A 22,929-nucleotide genomic window follows, 5' to 3' on the forward strand; every position below is an offset into this window, starting at 1 on the left:
GAATGTTATCATATAAAATAAAAGAGGCAAAACGTATGTGATTTTCCTTGTTCCTACCTGGCCATCCTCCCTGAATCAGCAGTACTTTGATATTCTTCCCACCTGGAAACAAAATAACCAGCTCTCTAAGCTAAGGCACACAGACTGAGAACTTTTGGATACGACTATCCCCCTTCTTTTCTCTCAGCAGAGGATCTCTACAGAACACGCCTACCTTGCAAATTTTTCCTTATCACCAGAGATTTGATTATCATCATACCTGTAAACAAAATACGGTAAGTAAATTCAAAAGGCTTATGCAAAACTAAAAAGTCAATACAAAGCAGAAGGTGAAGACAACACTTGCAATTGCAAACTACTACAAATTACACCGAGAAGCATGATATTATGGGAATGACGGAACGGAAAGGAAAAGGGGACTCTGGTGAAACTTTCTGAATGACCAGGAACCAGTTGTTAAAAACTCTCTTTGTGTATTAATATGAAAAAGGTCAAAATATGACCCACTGGTTTCACTTAAAATATTAGAGCCTTTTTGTATATTGCTTGAGGAAGTTGTACAAAGTGCTATTAGTCTGTTACTAATAGTAACCCATGAAATATTCCTGGCTGCACAGCTGTAGTAGGGACATCTTCAGCAGGCTGCATCCACTAGCTATGGCACTCAGTAGAGGGCAGTGATGACATATAAATTGTGGAAAGACAGAGACATCCAAACACAGTTCATTATTTTATGGACACCTTTGTAAAAAGGTTTAATACAGACACTGTACACTCCACCAAATATTCTTTATGAGATTCTGGGCCAGATCATCAGCTGGCGTAAGTCAGTATATCTCCACTCAAGTCAATGGCGATCTGCCTCTCTGTATTAGAAATAACATACTGTGTTTGGTGCAAGTGTCTGTCTTTCACAAGGCATAGGTATCACCAATGACGTCTTCTGGATTGAATGTCAGACCTACTTCCTTGTGCATAGATCTCAGAAGGCTAAATATTATTACACCTGAGCCGATACTAACCTCCCTAGAGCGTGTATAATTTGTTGCATTCTAGTCGTTGCAGCCTACAGAGGACAGAAGCCTAAAACCTACTATACAAGCAGGAGTATTCATGGGTTACCACCGTGATTAATCAATCATACATAAATAGGAATCTTTTCTGTTTATTGCCTGAGCAATTTAAAAGTGCAAATCTTCTTTTCAGTTACTCCTATTCAAAGATTATTATATAAAAAGAGAATATTTCACTAATAAAATGTTGTTAATATGCTACAATGCTCTGTACACTTGCAAAGTTAACTTTCCACATAGACCCAAATATGTACATGCCAAAAAAAAAAAGAGTTGTAAGAAAGAAAAATAACAGTTTAAAGTGGGTTGCATAAGATATCCTCCCAACTCCCACAGCCCTTTTAATTTTCTAGGCAAATGAAGGCGTTAACACATGTGTCAGTGCATATCTATGTGCTTTCTATTCTGTTCCAGATGTAGCAAAGTTGCCTTCCACATCTGGTGCCCTTCTCATGCCCTCCAATAAAGTGGAATTCTGCTTTTGCATCAGAAGCAATAGCAAAAAAGTGTGGTGTCTTTCTCCACAGAGGTGGTGGTTAATGATCATGTGTGTAGCTATGACCCCTTGCTAAGGTCACTAGAAACTTCCCCTGCCTCCCAAAATCTGGTTATACTCATGAGTTATACACACAGGGCCAGCTTTTCAGTTGGTGTAAATGCACCAGTTTTATGTACAGTGCCTATTTAAAAAAAAAAAATGATCTGGACAGATAAACTGAGGGTTGTATAGAGAAATAAAGCAAAACTGTATAGACGCCTACTAGGTGTGAGAGTTCTTAAAACAAGTATAGAGTTATGCTCAAGTGTCAAATACAGGCAATAAAACTTCTTATTTTCTCTTATATGAAAGGACTGAAATATGGTCAATCAGGTAGCAGGAATTTATAATAAATCACATCATGTTATGTATTATAAATTAAATTAGACTAAATATTTTGAGTGACATCCCAATGCAGCTGAAGTCAATGGGAGTTTCACTTCTGTCTTAAATGGAGCTAGGACTTCATCCTTTTTGTAGTGTTCTCCAAATAGCAGTCAGGGGCATGCAACATTACTTATAAATGTTACCTTTTTTCTCTCTCTCTTTTCTAAATATATATTCATCATTTGGAATCAGTATTTCCTAATGCGGACACGAAATAAAACAATATCTAAAAGAAGATCCTACTGTTGGAAATAAATCAAAATACCTGGTCCCAATTAATGTTTATTTTTTGAAAAGTTGAGACAAATAAACGAAAAACTATGGGTTGTGAAGAACTCAATAATAGCGCTAAATGCTTTTCTGAAAATAAAGAGCATTAGTTCTCAAGAAAAGCCATTTGATTTTCTATATTACAATTGCTGCTTTACCACGATAAGTACAAAGGCTCCACAGCTTATTTACTAGTGTCTTTAATCCTTTAAAGCTTTCATGGGAAGTACAGTATAAATAACAATCTTTTCTTTCTTTTTTTTTGAAAACTTAAAGGGTCACCATTAACTTGATTTTTTTTTTTTAAAGTGAGTTAAAAGTACTTGTAGGTAATAAATTTTCTCATGAGCCCTCCAGTGAGTTTTTTTCAGTCTTACAGTCACATTTCCTTTTTCAGGGAGTCATATTTAAATCCTCAAAATAGAGCTCAAGTAGGACTGAACTGGTGCGTTTTGCCTTAAGCCTTTCATCCTGTAGTCGCCATTCACGCCAATAATCTCAGGATCAGGCCCTTATTTTGTACTGACTACAGGATAAAATGCTACTTCCTCTATTTTACTTTGCCTTCTGGGATGTGGTCATGCCCTGAAAACATAAAGGAAAAGGATCGGCTCAATGGAGAGTGCCTGTGTCTCTAAATAGCATATGCTATTAGATGGAGACAAAGTAATATGTTGCACTTTCCCTCAAAAGAGTACAGAGTTAAGGTGCTAGAGCACTAAGAACAATTAATCACCAAATTCTGTCTTCAGATACCTGAGCACCTGAATTTAACATTAGATAAGAATTTGGCTCCAACAAAAATAAAAACAGGACCCCCACAGGGGCTTTTCAAAGGCTCTGGCAATGGGTGGTGTCATGCAAAGTGCATATGTAACACTATGCCTACAAAACCCTACATTTTCGCATGTGAACAGACATCTGCATGCACAAATCAGCTCAATATAATAATATTTTACTTCTGTAGCTGCTGCCAGAGGCACTTGAAGTCTGTGAAGTTCTTTAACACTCACATTTTTAAAATACCACTCAAAAAGGTGGATTGGGATATCCTTTCTGAGAACAGCACTAGCTAAACAGAGCTACTGTTGACCTTACTAGGTAAGTCATGACATGGTTTTAGAACTTGGTTCTAACACAATATCACTGTCAATATTAGGCAGGAAAACCATTCTAGAACCCTATTAATGACAACTGTGATTAAACATGGCTGTTATCATGGTTCCAACTGCAATGTGAGTAATAGTGGTGGGCTTCTGAGTACACACGGTGTGTCCCATATTTTTCTAATGGGAAACTGCAAACAATGTAACTAAAAGTGAAATGAAAGGTGAAGAATGGCAATGTCACTTAACTTTTGTTTTAACTTTATTGAAATATTATGTTACTCCTCAAGACACACACAATATTTAAAGGAAGATCTGGCAGAATATTTGAATCGTCAATTAAAAAATCTGAACTATCATAAGCAATATAAAACTCATTCAACCAATAGGAAACTTATTTTCAGTGGCAGAAAGACAAATTCAGCAACCAAGAATAATGAGAGCTTATCTCTCAAAGTTGGAATATTGTAAGTAAAAGTCACAAATGTCCTTATCTGAAATTGTTTCTGTGATATATGTAACGTTTCATATGATGATGCAAAATGCATTCTGAGTGTCGTGAGCCGACAACTACAGTAAGCAGATTCATCTGCAAAAATTTGCTCATCAAAGAGTTCCTGCAGGGCTTGACACTCTGTGGGCTGAGATCTAGTGGATATCAACCTAGTTACTGGCTATTTTGTGCCAGGATGTGGTATGCCTAATTTGCTGACACAGAAGATGTTGCCAATGCAGTTCAACCCAACCCGTTAGCATTGGGAGACACCAACCACATTTCAGCCTATGTGACTGTGGTTTTGTCAATATTAGTAGCTTGCTAGTTGTCTTCCTGCATCGAAAAAGCCAATCATTTAGCCAGGTACTTATAAAAGCTCACCTTGAAAATTTGCTAGGACCCTCTCCATCTTCATCATCAAAGTCCATTCTGAAAAAGCAAAATTTTTGAATAAGTAATCGTTATTTAAGAAGCCAAGAGTTAAATTAAACGTTCTGTCAACAAAAATCTGCACTGCTGCTATTTTCTTCTTAATTTTAAGTGAATGTAGTTCCTTTGAAGTGTGCTGGATTAGCAGCCCTCAGGCCTGATCCAAAGCCCACTGAAATCAATAGGAGTCTTTCCATGTATCTCAGTGACCTTCTTTGGGTCAGGCCGATATATAATGAAGTTCTCTGTTATCCACATAATACAGATGGGGACAACAGTCATACAGACTTCCCCGCACTATCCCGCCCACATGCTTTTGCCCAGGTCTGGAGAATTCACATGTAACAGTGAGAGGGAGCAACAGGTCAATCTCTACATCTAATTGTTTCTTGGCCTCTGCTAAAATTGGCTGCCAATTAGTCCCAAATGATTGTAACTGTGGTGATTTTTGGACTTGTCCGTTAGAAACCAAGATCACCAACTCATTTCACACAGGACGTCAGTCAGCCCTTAGATGCTGATGACTTTCAATCACTACAGACCTAGATTTAAATGAATTAGTGACTTTTAGCCACTACAAAGCCATGTAATAACACTATTACTTAAAACAGACAGCATTTTTACATCTCTATATTTCTATACTTTATAAAGGTTGGCAAGCATTGCTATACCAGCTTTACTGATGGGGAACCTTTGGCATAACGAGACACTAAGTGTCTGATTCTGATTGCACAATGATTTTACTGATGTAACCTTATTTATTCTAATAATCAGACCCGATTTACAAAAATGTAAGTGAGATTTGATTCAGGCCCTAAGTGTCTTATCCACGGTAGGTATTCCATTATCATTCCTTTCAATTAACAAAACAGAGTTTTATTTTTTTTTTAATCCTTTTTATTAGGCAACACAAACACTTCTAAGTTTTCTAAAATTTCCGACTACAGTAAGACTTAAGGAAATTCTGGACTCCATACGCCCTCAAGTTTTTTATGATCATAAATGCAATAATGTATAGCTATGGCAAAAGAAAACTGCAAAGACAATTTAGGTCTTCATATTAAAAAATGTTTCACTGAATTAAAAAAAAGATTTTTTAAATTAAAACATATATTAAAGAATAGTACTACACTGAGTTCTGGGCACAGAATAACTTCTTTGAAACTAAAAACCAAAATATAAATGATCAACTACACAATGTAAGCGCCAGACTCCATCAGTGTATATTACTTTACTTCTTAATTTTTATATAAATGACCAGATGCCCTCTAAAAGATTTTTTTGGACGGTAGTAATCTATGTACAAATGGAACAAAAAAAGAAAATCATCACAAGAACTGAAAATCTCATTAGAAAAGACACATTAATACTTCCAGACGGTAAGAGAGATTATTCATTTCTAAAGGAAGTGGTCAGGAAAACCACTTTCCTAAAAGGTCTCATAGAAAAAAAAATGTGGTTTTGTATTTTGTTTGATTGAAGTCTGATTTCATCATCGATGTTTCCACTGCAAATCATGTTGCGCTCTTCTGCTCATTACCAAGTTCTGTTTCAGAATCACTTTCTATATGATCAACAAGGAATCCAGTGGCTACCCACAAAAGCTTATGCTCAAATAAATCTGTTAGTCTTTAAGGTGCCACCGGACTCCTTGTTGTTTTTGTGGATACAGACTAACACGGCTACCCCCTGATACTTTCTATATGATGAATGGCCTTTCAGTTGTATTTTTGTGGAGCAACAGTGACCTCCAGTGGCCAGCGAGGCTAGTTGTACAGAGATATGTATGGCTAATTCATGGCCAATCTACTCTTCCATAACAATGCTGTTTTCAGTAGGGGGCTCTCCAAATATTCTGAATTTGCTCAGACCAGCTGCATGGGAGATATTTCTAACAATGTACATGTTATCTTGTTGAAATTCTCCTGTGATCCTTGCCCCTGCAATTGATTGGGATAGCTCAGTGGTTTGAGCATTGGCCTGCTAATCCCAGGGTTGTGAGTTCAATCCTTGAGGGGGCCATTTAGGGATCTGGCAAAAATAAGGGATGGTACTTGGTCCTGCTGTGAAGGCAGGGGACGGGACTTGATGACCTTTCAAGGTCCCTTCCAGCTCTATGAGATAGATTTGGACACTTTCACCTACTTGGTGCCACTGAAGTCAAAAGTGCTCTTTACAGGCACAGGGGTCAATCTATGAAGATTCAATTGCAGGACCCTTGTCTATAAAGCAAATCCTTCCCTAACCTCACTGGCTACTGAAGCGCAATGGAGAGAGTCAAGAGTTTACTGCAGGTGCTACACATCCCCTGCCCTGAAGGAAACCAGCTGGGGAGACCTGGATCAGGGCTGGAGGATGCTTTACTATGTAGCGCCTCCATCCTTCCCTGTGTGGAGAGGTATTAAAGGGGCTCTTTCCTTGATGGGGTTTGTCCAGATCCCAGCCAAAACACATGGGGTGGTGGGGGAGGGGAGTATTGAGAGCTGGATCTTCCCATGAGCATAACATCCCAGCTTTATTATGTTTGGTCCAGTTTATTATTATTGGAATATGCAACACTTGATAACAGTGTATTTAGGGCCTGGTCTTGCAGCCCTTACTCATGGGACTCATCCCAATGGAATAAGAGAAACTAGTCATGCAAGTATTTATCCAGCTAGATAGAGCTGAGTTTCTTAAACTGAAAACTCTTTGGAGTTAAGACTGCCAGTCAGTCATATGTACAGACAGCACCTACCACATTGTGTGGGCGACTGGAATGCAAATAGAAAATAAATCTAGACATTTATACCATGTGTATCTAAGTGCCTAGAACTGTTAAACAGGCTTTAACATACTGGACTTTAATATATACTTATCACTTTGTTAGGCTACACTGTAATTGCATTTTTATTACAAATGTAAAACAATGCTTTTTTTAAAAATAAGGACTTAAACTAACTTCATAGAACACTTGTAAAAATGCTGCACAAAATTAATGTCAGCTCTGGTCTTTGTTTTTAAGACAAAAAAAAGGAAGAAGTGGAAAGTAGAGATATGTTAATTATACATGGAAAAACTCAGATCATCTTGAAAAAAAAACCAGTGGGTTTAAAAGTAAGAGATGCTAACTGGTTGCCTTCCACTAATATATATGGTTTAAAATGAGGCAGAACCCAGAAGGATGAGGAATCAGTTTTAACCTTTAGCATTACACAGCACAGCATGTAAAAAAATATTCCAACAAACTCACCTTACCCCAACAGATAAGATCCTCTATTCAGAAAGAGTAAATTGCATGTCAGCAATACCGCAGAAGTAACTTCCCAGAAGACAAATGACATCATTTCAGAAACAATACCTTTTGTCTTCACTTAAAATTCCCATTTTAAAAAGCAACTAAAAATATGCTATCCTGGGCTCTCATACTGAAGAGAGAAGAATAAATCTTGTTTTCTTCTTTCACACAGTATTCAGGTGTTGTGAAAAGGCCAGATAGTAATAATTATATTTATAAAGTGCCCCATGCAAAAGCTTCTTGGGTGCCATAAATAATATACGAATTATGAAATATGGTAACATTTTAAGTTAAAAACACGTTCAAGCAAGAAACAAAAAAGGAGATGGGGGCAGGTTGAGTGGGAAAGATGGGAGAAAATGGATTTTAGGTAATGTTTAAAAATTGGGGAGATGGTTTGAGGTAGCTATTCATGAGGGTGCAGGCAGAAAATGAGTTCCACACCCTAGGGCCCATCATAGCAAAGGCAAAAACACTTGCTGACCTAAGGCCAAAAATCAATGGAGCCCTAAAAGAAATAGATACCCAGCCAAAAAAAACCCAGAAGAGGCCTGAAATATAGCCAGTGCCTACACTGATAAGGGCTTTAAAAATCAGCATAAGCAACAAAAATAAATTTAAATAAGTCTACATACTCTTACTGCCCTCATCAATGGAATATCTTACGCATTTGTACCTTTTTTTCTTCCCCACAAAACGTTTGGCACAACCCACAGAGAGGAAAAACGTATTTCCTAGCTGCTGATGGAATGGAATCCTTACCTTGCAGAAACACCTTCTGGACAGACAATGAGCTTAACCTGGCACATATTTAAGCCTGTACAACAATTATTTTGCCAGAGTGCATCAGCAATTATAAGCAAAAAACAATTTTCAAAAAGATACCAAAGTTGGGAAAGAAAGCCATATTGCTGGCTGCATTCCTTTGTGTTTGATCAGAAGCATTCATTTCTAAAGTGCCCAAGGAGTTAAGTGTACAAAGATGCATCACCAGGGGAGTAAGGAAAGGACTAAATGCTTGTTACAGCTTTGTTCAAAGAGAAAGTACAATGCATTAGACACAGCAAGCAGACATACCAGGCATTCTTTCCCTGGAGGTCTGAATACATAGACTGAATAAAATGCTTTCTCTCCACCACCTTAGGGAGGGCTTTCTAATCTAGAACTAAGATTCACTGATACAAAAGTGCCCTCTGTACAGCAGCAAACCTACACTATCTAATTCAGAGAATTTTTAAATTAAATACATTTTTAAATAACTCACTTTTACCACCACCCCCATCTCATTCTCCTGCATATAAAAGATACTTACAATGGTATATTTAAAACTCAGGACCACATCATTTTGATTTAACTTTCAAGTCAATATTTTGTATAACCAGCAAACTTCACATTTAGCAACATCAATGCTTGGCAGTCACTACTTAGTAATTAGTATTAGCAGCTGACCTGGCTGTTGCTCAGCAGTGAGATCATTTGTCTGGTCACGTAAGAGTCCAAGACTTAAAGTTAGACTCTTTGTAAAGTAGCCATTAAAAAGATGTTAAAGCTTTCTCTTTTTTTCATGGATTCCAAGGTCAGAAGGGACCACTGTGATTATCTAGTCTGACCTCCTGTAGATGCAAGCCATATGGAACTTCCGCAAAATAAGTCCTAAGAGCAGATCCTTTAGAAAAATATGCAATCTTGATTTTAAATTTGTTTTTAGCATAAGCTTAAAAAGGCTTTTGTGTTCAACAGTTTTAACACAAAATGTAGCTTTTTCAAAAGGGATAGTTCATGATTTAATAAGATCAACTGTATACAGTTAGTTCAGCATGTGGAAGCCCACTTCAGAGGTAAAGCAGACCAAAGGAACATATCACACCAGCGCTCCACACGCCTCATCTGGCTGCCAATTTAATTCCAGGTCTAAGACACGGTCCAGATCCTCCTGTTTTTATTCACATATATAGTGGGACCAGCCGTCCTAGCTACTGTCTCTTGTATTCCCCTAGAAGACCATTAAAATTGACAGAACACTTTGGCTGGCAATCACAAGAGGAGAACTCACAGGAATTGGGTCAGGGTTCTCTCAGTGAATCCTCCTCAGTTGAACGATCTTTACTCTTGATGAGCCCGGTTATGGCCATATTTAGGGGCAAATGTAAGACAGACCCATCTGCGTGCGTATATGCCTTCCCCTAACAGAATAGTGAAATCTCCAGAAAAGCGATCTCCTGACCACCATCTGGATTTCATCTGCCTAAGAAAGCAGTTATTTCTAGGGAAGAAAGTGTTTTTCCCCTGTGAAACCCTGAGGTACTTCTACTCCAAGTTGAGGACACTCTGATATTACAATGAGAGAGGCCACAGAACTACATGTGATTAAAAAAAATATATTGTCCTGCTTACGGACACAATGTGAGGAATAAGCAAAAATGGTCTGGATAAAATAAGAATTTCCTCTCCCCCAGCAAAACCTCCAGCCATGTTAAGAAAGGAAACTTGAACCAAACCTTTCTCAGATACTAAGACATTTTAACTTCTGGTTTCCAATCAGGCCCAGGATATGACAAGCCAAAATACCTTAAGAGAGGCTGTAGTTATGGTTTCTGCACCTACGGCAGAAAATGGAAATACTGTATTAGAAATTTAAGTAGAAAATATGTAGTTGGGAGATTCCAAGCCCAATTTTCAGACCGAGCAGGTTTGGATAAATTTCCTTATGCAACTAGAATCACATCTTGCTCCACTTATTCGCATGAGACCTCTCACTGAGACCAGTGGGATTACTCATCTGAGCAAATGTAATGTGCTTACATTGGTTTCAAGACCACATCCCTGAATTTTGGATGCTTAGCCAATCCATAACGCCGTAACCTTCTGAGGCTTGCCCATCACTAAACAAAATACACACACAGCAGCAAGTTCAGTCTTACAACATACATGGTGAAAAGAAAACCAAAACACAACTAGCCAGTGTTGTGACGCATATTAGTACATGTATGCATTTAATTTATGAATGCAAATTGTTTTCAGTTTCACCACTGATAAAATGAAATAACTTACCCAGAACGCCTCTTTCCTCCTCTAGCAGGCATGGATCCTGCCATTCTCACCTGTCCTGTTGCCATAGGTGCAACTGGCAATGTCACTGATCCAGGAATATCTGAAGCCATTTCTGTAATACAGAATGAAAATCATGTTATCCACTATGAAAGGTAATGATGTACAGAAGGCTCTTTTAAAAACACTCAGTGCAGAGTGATCTTTCCTTTTATTTCTAAAAGAAGACAAATTTATCCTTTGTGGTTTAAAAGGACTGTACAAATGATGGCAAATTCATTACACTCTTGCAATAGCTTCAGTTTTGTCAATAGATATCCTGAGTGCAATTGGAGAGAGAGACAATCACAGCATACACAGTTTCCTGTGTATTTCTTTTACGTATTAGCTCACTGTACTTTTGTTCCCTACTGTACAGAAGCTGCCAATGAAGCCTAGCAGTCTTTCACAACACCTAAAAAATACCCTGCGAGGAAGCATATCAATGCAGAACTACTGAAATTAATTAGGTGCTGGGGCATAATTTATCCAGATCAGGCAAAATTTTAAAATATATTTTAAATATATATATATATAAAAATATATATATATTTTAAATATATATATAGATCAATGCAATATTAAAAAGTATGACAAACCCTATATGCTGGTAATTGTGGGTAGCAATGAGGTCTAGTGGCTAGAGCAGGAGATTGGGCCTCAGGAGATGTTATTTACATTCTGGTAGCATTTAGAGACCCTAATCAGAATTCATATCCCAATATGCAAGGTGCTAGGAAGAGTTTACACTCTAGGCTCTTATTCACATCTCTGTCAGTGCCTCGGTGTGTGACGTCAGGCTAATCCGATCTCTATGCCATGCTTTTCCAATCTGTAAAATGGGGATATCAACACTCACCTTAGTAAAGTATGTTGAGATCACAGAACTAAAAGGCATTTTTATTATCCAAAGACAGCAACTGGATGGGAAACATTTTATTATACTTCAGAATGAAATACACTCTAGAAAAACAGAACAATGTAGTTCTTTCCCTTCTTTCTATCCCATAGATTAAGTATTTGTATGGACTTTGTGGAATCATTATATAGGATTTAAGAAATGAAAAGTCTCTCTCCCTCTAAAGCATAGAGATTTCACAGACCATTTGCTGTAGCATGTGGCTGAGATACTACCAACCAAAGATCACAATGTCTAGTGGGCACAAAACAAAAACCCAAAAATGTTTTGTTAAACTGTACAAGGATTGTGCAAACGGGATGTATATTATTACTATTCCCCTCCCCCAAAACAGCTGGTAGGCTGGAGCTTGTGGAAGGATGGAGAGGAATCTGCTGAGAGTGAGCACACATTAAGAGAAAAATAAAAGAGACTGGATGATAAAAAAAAAAAGTGTTCTTCACACACATACAGCATCTCATTACCCCGCCCCGCCCCGCCCCCGCCAATGCATTCTCCTCCAAACTTCAACCCTAAATATTAATTCCGGTATTTTAAAATGTTGTGGGGTTTGGTTTTTTTAAATATCATTTAGAACCACACATATCAGGGTTGGCAAAGGCATCTTTGGTCACCTGGTCCATCCCTGGCAGCAACATTTTTAAGGTCTTCAGTGGAAGTTTATTGATTAGGGGAACAGGGATTGAGGGTTGTTCCCATTTTTCATTACTCAGTGCCATAGCCACGATGTTCCGTAACAGAGTGAGAACCAAACCAGTAACTCTAGAGGTGAAACCAGGGGCTTCTAAGGAGGTGAGCATAAGGAAGGTGTCAGAGCTGCTATGCTGCCTCCACTCCACAAATGGATCCCATTAGACTGAGCAGCCTACACCAGCTTCAGGGACATGCCATAAGTCAACCCTAAAACAGAGAAGAATCTGGGCCTATGAAAGTTTCTTAACAGAAAACAAATTATTCGAGAAATCCCGTTATTTTTCTCAACAGACTAGCACAAAAACCCAACTGTGACAGGGAAGCAGAAACCCACTCTCTTTCAACAGCATTTTCTTTCATGTTTGGAGAGCACTTCATTCCTGACCTATTTTATTCAAATCCATTATTCAATAAATGTACATTTTGAGTCCCATTGTTTCCATTCACTGCTGCTAGGAATTTCTTCTAGCACATTTATTTTATTAGCTGAACTTCTTTTCAGCCAAGAAGCAACAGAGCAGAGAACGTAAAACAATATGCTTCAAAAATTCATTCAACGATTAAAACAAACAAAAAAAAAAGATGCGTCTACAGTGTCATAAGACAGACATAGTAGAGTTACACAAGAACGGAAACATAAAAGCTAAACTGCTATTTCTGAAAATAAGTTATCTTTGAAATATACTGACAATCACCTCACATTTGAAACATATAGCTGAAAGTCATCTTCAGTTGCTCTGCTGATTCGTTTGTTAAAGCAGCTTTTAAAACACTAATAAGTATGCTTTTACAGTGTGTTTCTCACTAAGAGAAACACTGAAATACACACCACTAAGAGGACTGCTCTTTTAACCAGCATGCAGCCCTAGAGCAAAAAGGAATATTTTAACAGAATTTCAAATAAATCCAAAAGTGTCCTTTATTATTTTTTAATACCAGAAAAGAAACATGAACACTCATTTGTGATGAGGCGTTTGTACAGCACTATTTTCCTTCGATACAAAATAAAGCACATACAGTACCTTCAAATGACGTGTTGAAGGTAAGAGGGTCAGAATGGACTCAGCACATTAGACCCCAAAAGAGTCTAAAATTTATAGAATAAGTATCATCTAATGAATGGTCTTTCTACTAACAAGAAAGGGGGTAGGGGGGATAGCTCAGTGGTTTGAGCATTGGCCTGCTAAACCCAGGGTTAAGAGCTCAATCCTTGAGGGGGCCATTTAGGGATCGGGGCAAAAATTGGGGATTGGTCCTGCTTTGAGTAGGGGGTTGGACTAGATGACCTCCTAAGGTCCCTTCCAACCCTGATATTCTATTAAATGCACTTGCCACTGCTCCAACAGTACATTCCACCCTTGACAGCATTCCAAACAGCTCACCTTGCTTATTCAAGGAGTCCCACTGACTATAGTGGATTACACATGTGAAAAAAATCAGCAGTAATTGCCCCTCATGAGTTGTTCCAAGCATTAACTTCACTGCTGAAGGGTCTCAGGATGCAAAGAGAAGAGCATTCAGCTTCAAAGCTAAGGTAAAATAATTCACAAGGAATTTAGTTTGTAGGGGCCTTCATTTTCTCCCATCCTAGGAAAGACTGTATGCAATCAGCCTTACAGTGCTTTCCACCAAGAAGCAAAAACTAATGGAAGACAGAAGATACAGAAGGGTAGATTCCTCAGCCCTTCAGATATTTTTAAACCTGACAACATTCAACCTAAAGAGGATCCCTCAGAATACAAAGTGGGAAGGGGTGATATAAGAGAAGGAAAATAGTGCTCATCACTTTTCACTGTCCTCTCCATCCGGCAGAAGTTTCCAAACAACCAGCAGATGTAGCTAGCAGACCCAAAGAGGAAGCGGACCTCGCTAAGAAGCAATTTGGATAACTTTGTCTCTTCTGGCACCTTAGAGACTAACCAATTTATTTGAGCATAAGCTTTCGTGAGCTACAGCTCACTTCATCAGATGTGAAGTGAGCTGTAGCTCACGAAAGCTTATGCTCAAATAAATTGGTTAGTCTCTAAGGTGCCACAAGTACTCCTTTTCTTTTTGCAAATATAGACTAACACGGCTGTTACTCTGAAATTTGTCTCTTCTGCCTATCACCACACAGGAATACATTCAGAAATGTGAGGCAAGGACAATCTACATGGCCTTGAAGTCTCCAGCATGGTGAACTTGTCCCACTCAGCTCAGGTGGTAGAAATTCATCAAGCAGCATGGCCTTTTGCGGGCATCTTGATCATCCGTTAATAATACATGATTTTAACCAAATGACTTTAAGGCATGATAGGTAGAGACCTGTATTTCAGGTCTTTGAAATGAACATCTATTTGTCCTTCTAAAGAGCTATGTACAATGGAGATTAACCCTAGCGGCTACCTTTTCATCCAAATATTAAATCCTTTCTAGGGGAAAGAAAAAAAAAAAAAAGGAGAGATTTGGTTAGAAGTTAGGCACAATCATGGACTCGTTCATACAGAAGTCCAAAACCAGCTGAAAGAGGAATTCCTGAAGCACCTGAAACTTACATCCATCCAGGAAAAACAGTAAGAACAGAGCCTTGCTCACTAGGAAGATTAAATCTCCAACAAGACACACCAAAGAGCTACTTCCAGAGTCAACAGATTTCATGTAATTTTTCATGCATGTCCTCAAGAAACTATGAGCATGGAAAGCAAAAGCCCATCAAACCCCAGAAAGTCAATATACCAAAACTGAAAACTTAGAGGGGAGTTTCAGGCCCCTCATAAAAACAACTCAAATAAACCTGCTGTAGGGAACAGCTTGTGGACAGGATATGCTTGCATGCATAGCAATACAGCATTATACACACACAAAACATTGTGACCGTGACCCCGGACTTCACCATGGCTCTAGAATGCAGGATGCACCATAGCTTAAAGCAGCTCGTTGTCCAATACTCAATTCCTTCCCTAAATACCCATGGCGAGTTCTGCAGATCTTGAATTCTGGGGGACGGTAAGGTCTAGCTGTCCAGCTGTATAACAAATGCAGTGACGGTAGCACTTCTAAGGGCCGTGACTGGGATATCAAACACACCTCAGAGGGGAGCTTTCACTACCTAATGACAGCATCATTACTATACAGGGTTAACTAGGGTTAACACATCTAACAAGGGGGCACTACTACTGAGTCACAATATCCTGCGGAGCGAAGGCTACATTGCTGAGATCAGGTTCTCCCCCAAAAATATGCACTCCAGATTCTGACTGTGCAGAAAATCCACCCAGAATGTGGCCAGACTATACGTTATAGATTCCAGGGAGTCTGACTAGGAAACTGGTTCAGATTTGAACTCCTTTTCAAAGCAGTTATCTCCATCCTGACTTGCCAACAGTCACCCTGCAGGATCAGAGCCTCAATATAATTTCTCCTTCACATGCTAGAAAGCAGATCCTAGAGCTCCGTGGGGAGCAGGGTGATTAGAAGTTGGATGGATCAGAGAAGCAGAGGACAGAAACATGCAGCCTCACAGAATGAGGTACTTGTCTGTGGAAGTCACAGTCACAAGGAAAATGTGACTGGACAGCCTGCTTTCTCTGAGGCTGGACCTGCTGGCACTGAAGGACACCAGAGATGAAGCTAACAGGCTCAGAGAGGTCTACATAGTACTGTACTAAGGGAAACCTACAGACATAGAATAGAAATGATGTGACAAGCAGGCCACAAGAAGTACTGCTGCCAGGAGCCCTCTGCTGTATGGAAGAGGGAGTGCAGCAGAAAAAAAGGACACCAGAAAATCAGAAGGGGATACCCGCCAGTGATCTAAATTACATTAGTATAAACAGGGAGCAGCTCCATGGGGGTAAACTGAGTTATTTTGGTGTAATAAAATCAAAGCCTGAAAGTGCATGGGCAGTTATAGCATTGGTTGTTTGGTTGTGAAAAAAAAGGTTACCCATTTTTTTGGAACTGTTCATGTCCATTCCATTCTAGGACGCGGGCATTCTACTTAGATAGAATGAAGCCATTCCGTAAGTCAACACAGTTGTTCATTGCAGTGGCAGACAGGATGAAAGGCTGTCTAGTGTCTGCTCAGAGAATCTCGTCCTGGATTATGGCCTGCATCCGCTACCTCTATGAGCTGGCAAAGGTGCCCCCGCCGGCGATCATGATGGCACACTCAACTAGGGCATAGGCATCATTGGCAGCCTTCCTGGCATAGGTGCCAACCCCAGAGATCTGTCGGGCCGCTACCTGGTTGTCTGTCTACGTTTGCGTCGCATTACATGACGACTCAGCAAGTTCGAGACGATGCTGGCTTTGGCAGTAAGCAGACACTGGACAACCTTTCTCCTATCTGTCACTGCAACAAACAACTGTGTGGACTTACAAAACAGCTTTGGTCAATCTATGTAGAATGCCAGCACACTAGAATGGAATCAACATGAACAAGCACTCGAAGAAGAATGGAAGTGCTTGATGTGTGGTACTTGTCAATAAAGTGCCAGAAAAATACAGCTCTCAGGCTCATACACAACCACATACACTGTTGCTACTGTTAACTCAAACAGAAGTATTTAATCAGCACCGGATATTAAGAAATGAGCTGGGCTCTTACTTAGGTTGGGAAGACTCTTTTCTTTTGCAAACAAAAATAAGGGCATATCAAGCATACATAACCCTTACTTAAAAGTGTGAAGGAGTAATGGTCAAAGTGAAATTTGTAGATGAAGTTTGACCATAAATGTTGCCTAACATTGTGGACACAGTAGAGTGGAAAATATCTGTGCAAATACTTTAAATAGCTTTTTTTTACAAGAAAGTTTCTCAGTTGTAAACTATTTTTTAAAGGTAAGACATTTGCTTTTGCATTGCAAATCACAGGGTTACAAAAAATGGAGGAACAAGCTTATGCCCAGTAAGACCAATGGTATTCAGACCCATCTGAGTTAGCAGCAAAGCCAGAGAATAACTTATTGACACAGAGAGCAATTACATAACTTCAATGGAAATCCGGACCCAGTTTCTGGGATAAAGAATGCTGAGACAGCTCAAATAATCTCAGACTTTCATTCCACCTGACCGCTCCACTTTTTCCCTCCTTCTTCCCACTCCCACCCCCTTCAGTCCGCTTCTTTCCTTTTTTGCCTGTTATCCCCACCTTTCTATTTAAATTGTTACCCCATCATGTCTGTGTAACATTGTCTGATTTTGTACTGTCTGGTCCTGCAGCTTTGTCAAGTTGTAAAGTTGTTTAACTACACAATTTTATTGGATATCCTGTGAAATGCATGGTAATTGGTAACATAGACAAGCTGTGAGTCATTTATACCTGTTTCTATTTTTTTTGTACTGTTTATTTCTTTATGAAAATTAATAAAAATTAATCACAAAAAAAGGAGAAAATTTACAGGGTATTTATTTCATTAACAGGGTACAAAAAGAAAAGTAATCCAAAAATCAGCCAAATAGCATCAAAATGTCTTACAAGTAGGATTCAAGAAAGCACTCATTTGGTAGGGAATAATCTCCAGTGACAGATTAGATTTCTCTTCTATCTCCATCATCCACGGGCCTGATCCCGCTACCTGTTCTCATGTTGACTTGTACATCAGTCCATGAGTAGTCCCGTGAATTCAAGAAGAACGGTACTATTCGATGTGAGTAAGGGTGACAGAATCTGCCTTGCGAGTCTGTGTCTAGAATTATATTCATGGCTGTAGGCCTCTTTGCTGCCACTTCCCCACTTACAGAATATGACAGCATTTCGTTGGTGTCGCATGTAGGTCATGCCAGAGTGCTTTGGAATCTTTTGAAATGAAGGACATTTTACAAATGTACATTACAAAAAAAAGTATCGATAAATTCCAGCTCCAAATAAAAGATGGTTTGTATTTGTTCTGGCCTTTATAATAAAGTTTTAGGTCTATGTAACTTAAGTTACATTTACTCCACAAAGTGAAACACAACATCAGGTAAAATCTGGTCTCAAGGTTTATTCTAAATAGATTTGTAAATATATGTATGTGATTTTTACAACAACCTGTTTCAATTCTTTGTACTGCTGAGTGTGATATCCTCCAACACAACAACTGAGGGGCTAAACCTCAGCAATCTTAGTGCAGTAAGATCACTGGATTGAACTGTAGGGGGGAAATATTGATTTTATTTTATTTTTAGTTGAATGTTACTTACCAGAGATTGGCCCCTAAGCCAAAATTTCAAATTCAAAACACCTCCCAAGCTTCTGAGTATTCAGACTCCAGATCTGGATTTGAATTTTGAAGCTTTATCTCAGCTCTACTACAGTACATGCTTACGGCTTTTAGACAGACACAGATTTCAGAGGAGCACAACTGACCAGTTGCACATCTTCACAGCGTGTGTCATCCAGCTGCGGGGGAGATTCTGCTACTGTAGTCAGAAACCTCTGCTTCTTGTGAAACTCCCAAAGGAACACGCTCTCTCCCATCTAGAATGGCCACTACCCAACATTACTTTCAGTCAGCGTATTACAGTCTTTGCTTCAGATCAAGACATGCATGATCTGCATAGGTAATGCTGGCCCCAATCCAAAGCCCACTGACATCAATAGCAATCCTTCCACTGACTTCAACGGGCTCTAAAACGCTTTAACTTCCAAATCTTGTGACAAGCGCAATATTTGCTAGTAAATATTAGGGGACCATTGAGGATGCTCTTTCCAGTATTCTTTAATCCTTTACGAGTCATTGTAATATGATAGGTTACATTAGAACTAAATATCAGTGCATGACTAAACCTGAGAGCAGAGGTGCTGGAACAATTTTTATAGTGGGGGTAGTGAGAGCCAGTGAACCAAACTGTAAACCCTGGATATAATGGAAAACACTTCAAGCCAGGGGATATGGCAGCACCCCCAGCTCCAGCACCTATGCTTGAGAGATGCCAGTTATATAAATGTTACAGATTTGACTGCCAGTCCACCAACTGACTGAAATGGCAATCATCTCAGAGTAAATCTTAGTCTAAGGTTAACACACGTGCCCTGTCCCTTGAACAGAAGCCGATAAAAACGTTTTAGATGTTCCAAAAAGGTAAAGTCTAAAAACTTCTTTAGGTAATGGACAAATACAGTTGTCAAAATCATGAAGAATTAAGATATACAACCACTAACAGATCACAAAGGATTTTACCACCTAGTATAGGCACATTTAAGAGGAACAAAATAAAATCACATTTGTGAATTCAGAACTTTGCAGGTGAAAGCATAGCCACCATGAAGAATATTTCATAACACCTACAGTAAAATCTAATTATAAATTTAGTCACATCACTTTGGTATGTTAATTACAGAGAAAGAAAAAACCCAGATAAATTCCACACAGCAGTACAAATTTAAAATACAATTATTTTACAACCTTATTAATATTATTATACATACATACCATTAACAGGTAGGTTAAATAGACAACAGGTCAGAAAAATTTATCATTACATATTGCAAAAGCAGCAATAACCTTTAAATGCTCTTAACTCAGCACAATTATCATATCAAATAAGTCATAAATATAATAAATCCCACCTCTACAGAAGAATTTTTTTCCTGTGACCAAAACCTTCTTGAAAGAAATTTTATCCGCATCTGAGAAACATCAGAAACCTCTGGGAAGAAATGCAACTGCATTGGTATTCTGCTCAGAAAATGTCATCACAGATCTGTTTACCTTAACTGTGGACCATGATTCAGCCAGCAACAACCATCTTGCATACTGATCAACTTATTTGCAGCAAAATTACTAACATTTTCTAAATTAACCACATAGATTCTGGAAAATAGTTAATACTTTTAAAATTTTAAACTTTTTAAAAATTTTAAAAATTAAGTATATAATATGGACACTATTTTGTTACATTTTTCATTCCAGCAAGATGCATTGTACTTTATGGAGCTTCTCCTGTTATTCTATTGTGCATAATATGACATATTCTATTACATACAATTATCAAAGGGACATTTGAGGGAAGTTTAAAGTAAGAGCTTTACCATCTTTAGGATTCACAGGTGAATGTTAATTGCATATGAAAAATGTAAAACAATGCAAGTACGTACGTAATTCTTAATGGATCTGTTTTTACAGCATGTTTGGCAGTATGCGCGGTCCTGGAACCTTAATAAGAGTGCAGGAGAGCTGGAGTATCATTAGCGTAGTTCAGCAGCATCAGGAAACCCCAAAGAGTCCCTGCCCCCAAAAAGCTTTAGGCTATTTTTTGGGGTACATCAATTTTTGTGTATTCAACTTGAGACATATCAATAGGGCCTGATTTTCAGAGGGTGGGTAGAGGGTGTCTCAAACTGGGCACCCAAAAATGGTGGTACCCAAAAATAACTAATCTCTTGTGAAAATCTTGGCCTACAATTGTAATTTATCAAGTGAAAGGATACTCCATTTTTGAGGCATGGATATGAAATACTACTTTTAAAATTAAAAACAAAACCCATATTATCAGATCATGAAGCTATTTACGTGGCAATTTCTGACCTTGGATAGGAACGTGCTATTCCAGCTGACTTCAATAAGTGTTATGGATATGTATCCGAGGGCAGAACCTGGCCCAATAAAAGCTCACTAATCTAGAATATTATAGGATACCAAATAAACAGTGTATCAGAGCCAAGTTCTACAATGAGAAACACAAACTTCACTTATGAAACAGCAATTTTAGATAAGAAACTGCTTTAATTGCTTCATAAAAGGACAGAGGAAGTTATAAATTTTATTATTCTACAACTATTACAGCAGACTGCCAAAAAACCATAAAAAATAATTATCTAACACTTAAAGTGTACATTAAGTAACTGTCCCAAAGGAAATTAAATATTTTAGTGCATTTTCAGAAAAGATGTTTGTAATGTAAACTGGGAAATTAGGTGCCAAATTTAATAAGATGGGTCTATGTGCAATTCTACACTTACATTAGCTCACACAATTTCCACAGTTGCACATACGTTTTTGTATGCAGCCTGAGGCCTCATTTTTCCCCACATTTGGCCCTAAAAATGCATCCTTTGTCTATGCAACAGTGACCTGTGCTAATAAACGTGCATACTGTAGGTTTCTCTAAGTGTACTACTTCTGCTTCCTGTGCAATTTGTAGCATGCTGTACTAAAGGCCATTCACAACTCTAAATAATTCTCTTTTCTAAACTGGGAACTATTTCTAATTTTTGTTTTAATTATAGTAATAGTCCAGAGTTTTCAAAACTACATAATTCAAGGCCAGGTCAATGCTAGAAACTTTTATCAATACAGTAACACTGGTTAAGTGTGTGATTTTTTGTAACACTTCTATACCAGCAAAAGCCCTACTGCAGACACAGTTAGACCAGCATAAAAGTGCCTCTAACCATGTAGCTTATTTCACTTGGGAACCTGATTTATACTGCCAAACATGCTCTAGTGCACCCCTGGCCCAAAAACACATTTTGCAGTGACAGTTTGATTCGGCCCACGGTAACAGCCATCAGTGCTGGTGACGAAATGAAAGGAGAGGGTGGTTTCTTTTCCCAGCTGATGAGTGAGAAACACCTGAGTAAACTGGGGAAGTTGCCAACCACAGAAGCTGAGCAGTATTACCAATGCCAGGAGTTTAAAAATCATGAGTCAGACCCCCCTCACCCACCTCCCACCAAAATAAATATGATCGTGTCCTAAAACTCATAGGATCTTTCAAAAGACTAAATCATGGTTTTGGGGGGCCATCTTCTGGTTTTTAAACTCCCTCTGTTCATCCCCAACATATCTGTGATGATTAAAGGCTGAACATTCAACCTTATTGCATACAAAATGTGCACACAAATATGTAGGCACCAGATTCTATAGGCTCCTGCTCCCTGGCTCCTCCCCACCTCCGCAGCGAATGGTTCATCGCTGATTCACCTTAATCGCTTCTTATTCCCATCCTTTTCTCCTCATTCCCATTTTTTTCATCCCTCTCTTCTTAGCATACTAACAGCTTCCAGCTTGGGAAAAGAGGCGCTTCTTGCATCACGCTCCAGCAGACACGTACAATGGGCATTGCCGACACCTTCCAACGAGCCACCCTCATGGTTAAAAGAGAATTTGCTTGGACTTCAATTGTTCAAAGGAGCAAAGGATAAAGAAGAATCCTTAGTGCTCTATTAACTTCAGTTCAACTGTGACACTAGACACAAGTGGAGGGTCTGGCCCCTGTTGTTTAAAAGATTCCATAAATTCCAGGGACAGATTTTCAAAGCCAATTTTGCAGCCTCTCTGCAAATTGGCCAGTGGTAAGAACCATGGGGTATGCCCCCAGAAGTCCCAGACATGGGGGAGTGCAGCATCAGTGAGGACACAGTAACTCGAGTAGAGCTACTCACACCTGGACTAGGCTAACCCAAGTGCTTAGACCCGCCTGATGCTGATTGCCCGAGATAACTCTGCATACTCTCAGTCTTAATTCTGAGTTTTGTTTTGTTTCCTGGAGAATGGGAGCAGTCCTTCAGAAAGGAGTACAAAATGTGGATCACGGTTTTTGTACTTGGGTCGGAGCATAATGAAATTCAACAATCGAATAAGAGCCCAGGTTAGCTCTGCAGTGAAGACATACTCTGAGTGTCAAATATCTAGGCACAGTTACACTCACAAATGGGTAAATTGGATAGTCACATAGCTAACGGCCC

At 38.9% G+C, this 22,929-nt stretch overlaps 1 protein-coding gene across 3 annotated transcripts in view; it reads right to left on the reverse strand.

Moving 5' to 3' along the window:
• The window catches only part of ARNT2 (aryl hydrocarbon receptor nuclear translocator 2), a 134,618-nt gene that overhangs the window by 89,111 nt on the left and 22,578 nt on the right, over nt 1-22,929 (reverse strand). For 2 of the 3 annotated variants that reach the window (XM_084641471.1, XM_084641470.1), the window contains exons 2-3: nt 10,628-10,739; nt 4,252-4,299 (exon numbers count right to left, since the gene is read on the reverse strand). In XM_084641471.1, coding sequence (XP_084497597.1) covers nt 4,252-4,299; nt 10,628-10,739 — 160 coding nt within the window. Of the gene's footprint in view, nt 1-57; nt 103-214; nt 260-4,251; nt 4,300-10,627; nt 10,740-22,929 lie in introns of all 3 variants that reach the window. The other variant, XM_084641469.1, reaches the window with a different exon arrangement.

Source organism: Lepidochelys olivacea (assembly GCF_965140295.1).
Source record: "Lepidochelys olivacea isolate rLepOli2 genome assembly, chromosome: 10".
NCBI lineage: Eukaryota > Metazoa > Chordata > Testudines > Cheloniidae > Lepidochelys > Lepidochelys olivacea.